The following is a 6593-nucleotide window of genomic DNA, read 5'->3' as shown; positions in this document are numbered from 1 at the left end:
GAGTGCTTATCATTTTGGCCTGAAGATCAAAATGAAAAATTTGTAAGAACCAGAAGTTCTAACATCACATTCCTCTAGGAATACATATTACTGCAAGTTCTTACACATCTCATTTTCTTTCAGAAAAGAAAATGACGAACTTGGCTAAGCTTGAATATGCTGCCCTGGACATTACCGGGAAGAATTACCTTACTTGGGTACTTGATACCAAGATCCATATGGAAGCAGGGAATCTTGGAGATACCATTAGGGAAGAAAGCAGCTCATCTTCTCAAAATCGGGCGAAGGCTATAATCTTTATTCGCCGCCATCTTGATGAGGCACTAAAGAGTGAGTACTTAACGGTTGAAGATTCGTTAGCTCTCTGGGAGGCCTTGCGAAGCAGATACAATCACCAGACAACGGTGATTCTTCCAAAAGCTCGCTATGAGTGGTCTCACCTGAGAATTCAGGATTTCAAATCAGTGGCGGAGTACAATTCTGCGTTGTTCAGGATTACCTCTCAGATGAAGCTCTGTGGGGATACCATTACTGATGAAATGTTGCTGGAAAAGACTTACAGCACATTTCATGCCAATAACGTGCTCCTGCAGCAGCAGTATAGAGCGCGAGGCTACACTGAATACAACCAGCTGATATCTGTGCTCCTGGTAGCTGAATAGAACAATGAGCTCCTGATGAAAAACCATAATTCCCGACCTACTGGATCTGCACCATTCCCAGAAGTAAATGCTGCTTCCCTCGAAGTGAACGCCACATCATCTGGTGGTAATTATCATAAACAAGGACGTGGCCACAAATGAGGTCGATGGAATAGGAAAGGCAAGAACCATGGTGGTCAGTTTCACAACCAGGTTCAGAGGCATAATTATGGCCCGAGCTTCAAAAATGTGAATCGTCACAAAGGCAAAGCTAACATGACCAATGCTCCCAGGAACTCTGAAGGAGCCTGCCATAGGTGTGGTGGCAATGGGCATTGGGTGTGAACTTGTCGTACCCCAAAACATCTGGTGGAGTTGTATCAAGCCTCCCTCAAGAAGAAGGGTGTCGAGACCAATTTTCTCGACAAGGCTAAACCAATGGATATACCTGATCCAGTGTTTGATTTATCAGGGCAATTTGACGCAACTCACCTAGATGTTTCAGATTTCATTATGGAAAAGGGGAATGAAGTATATCGGTCCGACTAAATCGTTTATGTTTGATGTACTTTTATTATGCTGAACTTGTTGTCTAAAACTAGTTTTTCAGATTCAATAAAAATGGCATGTAAATTTCCTGTTATAAATTGTTTGTTAACTGTGATTCCATTTACTCAGAAAGCATGGATAAAAACTGTGGTTATTCTCAAAACATGAGAAATGGCGGAGATATTTGTCTTGCAGACAGTGCAACCACACATACAATACTTCGTGATCGAAAGTATTTCTCAAGCTTAATGCTTACAAAAGTAGGGGTAACAACAATATCAGGACCTTCAGATGTGATTGAAGGCTCAGGGAAAGCCCAGATTATGTTACCAAATGGAACAATATTGTCCATACAAAATGCATTGTATGCTACTCGATCTACTCGAAATTTGTTGAGTTTCAAAGACATACGTCTAAATGGATACCACATTGAAACGAAAAGTGCAAAAAATGTGGAGTATCTATGCATTACCTCCAATGATACCCAGAAGCGTATATTGGAGAAGTTGCGTGGTTTTTCGAGTGGATTATATTATACATACATAAGGACAGTTGAATCACATACTATCATGAACCAGAAGTTCATTGATTCAAAGGTTTACATGCTTTGGCATGACCGTCTGGGTCATCCAGGATCCACCATGATGCGTAGGATCATTACCAACTCTAATGGACATCCATTATTGAGCAGAGACATTGCTATCTCAAATGATAACCCTTGCAAGGCTTGTTCTCAAGGGAAGTTGGTAATTAGACCATTACAACTAAAGGTTAATGCTGAATCCCCATCATTTCTACAAAGAATTCAAGGGGATATCTGTGGACCTATTCAACCATCTTGTGGACCATTTCGATATTTTATGGTTTTGGTTGATGCATTCACCAGATGGTCACATGTTTGTCTCTTGTCTACTCGGAATGTAGCTTTTACGAGACTTCTTGCTCAGATAACTAAGTTACGAGCACAATTCCCAGATTATCCCATTAAATCAATCCGACTTGATAACACTGGTGAATTTACGTCTCAAACCTTTGATGATTACTGCATGACATTGGGCATTGATGTTGAACACCCTGTTCCTCATGTCCATACTCAAAATGGTTTAGCAGAAGCATTGATCAAGCGGCTTCAGTTAATAGCCCGTACTCTGATTATGAAAACCAAATTGCCAGTTTCTGCATGGGGACATGCCATTCTACATGCTGCATCATTGGTTCGATTGAGACCTATAGCCAACCACCAATACTCCTCAATACAACTCGTGTTTGGACATCAGCCAAACATTTCACATTTACGAGTTTTTGGTTGTGCTGTTTATGTGCCTATTGCACCCCCGTAACGCACTAAAATGGGACCTCAGCGTAGACTGGGAATTTATGTGGGTTTTGATTCACCATCTATTATTAGATATTTGGAACCCTTGACAGGTGATATGTTTACAGGTCGTTTTGCTGATTGACATGGGTTGTTCCCACCTTGTCTCATTTTGATCATCGAACCATTCAATGTGAAAATGAAGTGAAAAGGATCGTTCATCTTCAAAGCATTGCCAATCAAATGCCAGATGCATTTAATGACGCTATGAAAGTGACAAAATCGCATATACCAGCTGCAAATGCACCTGCCAGAATTGATGTCCCTGTTGGACAAAATAAAGTGGCAGCGAATGATTCATCTGGTGCACGCCTGAAGCGTGGTAGACCACCAGGTTCAAAAGATTCAGCCCCTCGAAAGAGAAAGACGAGGGCACAACTGAATCCAAATGAAATCATTCAGGAAGAGAGAGTAAATGACAAATCCACAATTCATGACTCTGGACTTCCAGAAGAAGAAAATGGCCCTGAAGAGACAGAAGTACATGAAAGCAAAGAAATCTCCATAAATTATGCATGTACTAATGAATTGTGGGATCGGAATGAAATAATCATTGACGATATGTTTGCATTCGCAGTAGCCACTGAAATCATATTAAGTGATGATATTGAGCCCCGCTCTATTGATGAATGCAAATAGAGACAAGATTGGCCTAAGTGGAAAGATGCAATCCAGGCAGAATTAAATTCCTTGGAAAGGCGAAGTGTTTTTGGACCAGTAGTCCAAACCCCAACTGATGTAAACCCCGTAGGTTACAAATAGGTATTTACAAGGAAACGCAATGAGAAAAATGAGATTGCTAGATACAAAGCACGACTCGTTGCACAAGGCTTTTCACAAAGACCTGGAATTGATTATGAGGAGACATACTCTCCTGTAATGGACACAATTACGTTCCGTTACTTAATAAGTTTGGTGATTTCAGAAAAACTTGACATGCGACTTATGGATGTCATCACCGCGTATCTATATGGAGAATTAGATACTGACATATATATGAAAGTCCCAGAAGGACTTAAGTTGCCTGAAGCAACAAACAAACCACGGGGTATGTTCTCAATCAAATTAAGGCGATCACTATATGGGCTGAAACAATCTGGGCGAATGGGGTATAATCGTCTCAGTGAGTATTTGATTAAAGAAGGATATATCAACAATGTCATCTGCCCTTGTGTGTTCATTAAGAAATCCAACTCTGGATTTGCTATAGTGGTAGTATATGTTGATGATATGAACTTAGTTGGGACTCCTGAAGAGCTCCATAAAACTGCTGAATATCTGAAAAGCGAATTTGAAATGAAAGACCTTGGGAAAACCAAATATTGTCTAGGCTTGCAGATCGAGCATTGTGTTAGTGGAATTTTGGTCCATCAATCAGCTTACATTGAAAAAATACTGAAGCGATTTGGCATGGACAAGGCTTATCCACTTAGCACCCCAATGGTCGTTCGTTCTTTAGACATTAAGAAAGATCCATTCCGTCCAAAGGAAGATGATGAACTGGTCCTTGGTCCAGAAGTACCATATTTGAGCGTAATAGGTGCTGTATTGTATTTAGCACAATGTACTAGACCAGATATAGCTTTTTTCAGTTAACTTGTTAGCCAGGTACAACTCTGCTCCAACAATTCGTCATTGGAAGGGAGTCAAAGATGTTCTACGATACCTTCGTGGGACAACAGATATGGGTCTCTTCTACTCAGACAAGCCCACAAATGAACAAATCCTTGTTGGATACGCAGATGCTGGTTTTCTCTCCGATCCGCATAAAGCCCGCTCACAAAATGGATATGTGTTCACTAATGGAGATACTGCAATTTCATGGCGATCAACGAAGCAAACGCTAGTTGCAACATCTTCCAATCATTCGGAAATAATTGCTCTACATGAAGCAAGTCGTGAATGTTCTTGGTTAAGATCAATGATCCATCACATCCGGAATTCATGTGGTCTACCTTCAAAGACAGACACTCCAACTATCATCCATGAAGATAATGCAGCCTGTGTCGCCCAGATGAAGGAAGGATTTATCAAAGGTGATAAGACTAAACACATATCTCCAAGATTTTTCAGCGCACATGAGCTTCAGAAGGCTAAAGTTATTGAAGTCAGACAAATCCGTTCCAATGAAAATTTAGCAGACTTGTTCACCAAATCTCTACCAAAGTGCATATTTCAGAAGCTGGTTCAGGGAATCGGATTACGTCGGCTTACAAATTTGAAGAATGCAGAATCAGGGGGAGATCCAATTCAGGGGGAGCATCCATGATACATGCATGTTGTACTCTTTTTCCTTCGCTTAGGATTTTTCCCACTGGGTTTTTCCTATCAAGGTTTTAACGAGGCAACATAAGCATGCTTAACACCATCCGGATAAAGTTGTAATCTTTTTCCTTCGCTATGTTTGTTTTTTCCCACAGGGTTTTTCCAAGCAAGGTTTTAATGAGGCAACTGATGTTGATATGTGGGCATCCAAGGGGGAGTGTTGTAAATAGTATAATATGTATGCCCACATGCATACAGTAAACATGTCATATGTTTAACAGTGTTTTTGTTTGTTTCCATGTGATGCTCTATAAATAGAGCTTTACGAATGTTCAACAAAGCAGAGAGAAAAAAGGAAAAGAAAAATATCTAATAGCAATAATATACATTACTTCCTCTGCAACAGCTTGTGTTGGTATAATACTCTGCAACTGCTTCGTTCCTGTCCCGAATAAAGGTTATCTCTCTATAACTTTTACATTTTTATAACAGAAAGATTATTCTTGCAATTATTCACTATATAAATTTAGAAGCCGTTTAGTCATCTAATTGTGACATGATAAATAGTCATTCAGTTATCAGTTCGCTTCGTGTTGAAACTAAATGACTTGATTTTTTGGTGAAGAACCGACTTTTTGCACTGTTTGGTCGGTCAAGTCGGTTGGGCGATTCTATCTCCCACCCCATGAAATGTGCATTATAACAGTAAATTTTTGTTGCACATTGAGGGTGTGTAGTCAAATTAGAATTTAAAAGAGTTATGTAGACTTGTACAAAAATATTATGGACTTTTGAAGATTTAAGAAGACTCATGTTAATTCTATACTAATTCGGTAACAGACACTAGACAAGGGGAACCGTTGGACCAGCGCTTCCATATGCATTGAAACAGTAAGCGCCAGTAGTAGTGTCTTCAGGTGATGCTGAAACAATGTTTATGTCAGTAAGCACAATGTTGGTGCAAGCAACGATTTGGCTACATTTTAATTCGACGGCCTTATCTGTGCTTGTTGTCCCATGCACTCTACTGAAGTAAACGTCACTTACTTTCACTGCCGATGTCGACTGCACCATACAGTATGAAGTTGAGAAAATTACAGCAACAAAATTAAATCGTAATTTATATAACTCTTTGTATTTGTTGGATTAGTTTATAAAATTTTAGGTCGTTCGATAGCCATTTTGTTTTAAGTTTTTATTTATTTATTTTATTTTATTGTGCAAAAAGTCTTAAAATTGTAGATTATTACCTGATTTTGGCAAGGTGGCTGCTGATCGCAATAAAACTGATCAATGATAATAGGTTTGGCAACTGTATCGAGTGTAATTCCTTCAAATGATATCTTCCTCGCATATCCGGATCCTCCCTAATAGAAACACAACACCAATTATATCAGGATTAACTTAACAACTCATATGATATTAAGAATTAGTATTCTTACTTGCCATGTTTTGATTCTTAATCCATTTTTTGTCCCCTTCAAGACAGAGTCTCGGACATATACTTTTTCGACATTGTCTGTGAGGCCCCCTCTTCCTAAGCTTCCAATGCTGCAAGCAGTATTACACTTACACATGAAATGTAACAATGTCGGAACTTGATTGGCATGATTTATAAGTTTTGTGTAAGTTTTTAGTTTGCTAGTTTTTCTTTTGTTTTTGAGTTATGTTTTGCTTGAGGACAAGTAAAAGCTAAGGTTGGGGGTATTCCGTATCCAAACTGTTGGATACTCGTACCTGAACCGTCGGATAGCCGTATCCAT

The 6593-nt window shown here is 39.4% G+C and overlaps 2 protein-coding genes across 2 annotated transcripts; one reads left to right on the top strand and one right to left on the bottom strand.

Annotated features, from left to right (window-relative positions):
- Positions 1–218: 218 nt before the first annotated feature.
- LOC139187848 (uncharacterized) lies at positions 219–662 on the top strand. Its single transcript, XM_070804456.1, has one exon. The coding sequence runs from the start codon at positions 219–221 to the stop codon at positions 660–662; it is 444 nt and encodes a 147-aa protein (XP_070660557.1).
- A 5011-nt stretch (positions 663–5673) lies between these two features.
- On the bottom strand, positions 5674–6593 carry LOC114823126 (probable polygalacturonase At1g80170). The gene is made up of 4 exons (XM_070804455.1): positions 6568–6593; positions 6273–6381; positions 6081–6197; positions 5674–5895 (listed from the first exon to the last, which is right to left on the bottom strand). The coding sequence occupies exons 1-4, from the start codon at positions 6591–6593 to the stop codon at positions 5674–5676; spliced, it is 474 nt and encodes a 157-aa protein (XP_070660556.1).

This window comes from Malus domestica, chromosome 09, assembly GCF_042453785.1.
Source record: "Malus domestica chromosome 09, GDT2T_hap1".
NCBI classification, from domain to species: Eukaryota; Viridiplantae; Streptophyta; class Magnoliopsida; order Rosales; family Rosaceae; genus Malus; species Malus domestica.
The sequence above is the reverse complement of the archived record's forward strand: the minus strand, read 5'-3'. Positions and strand labels throughout refer to the sequence as shown.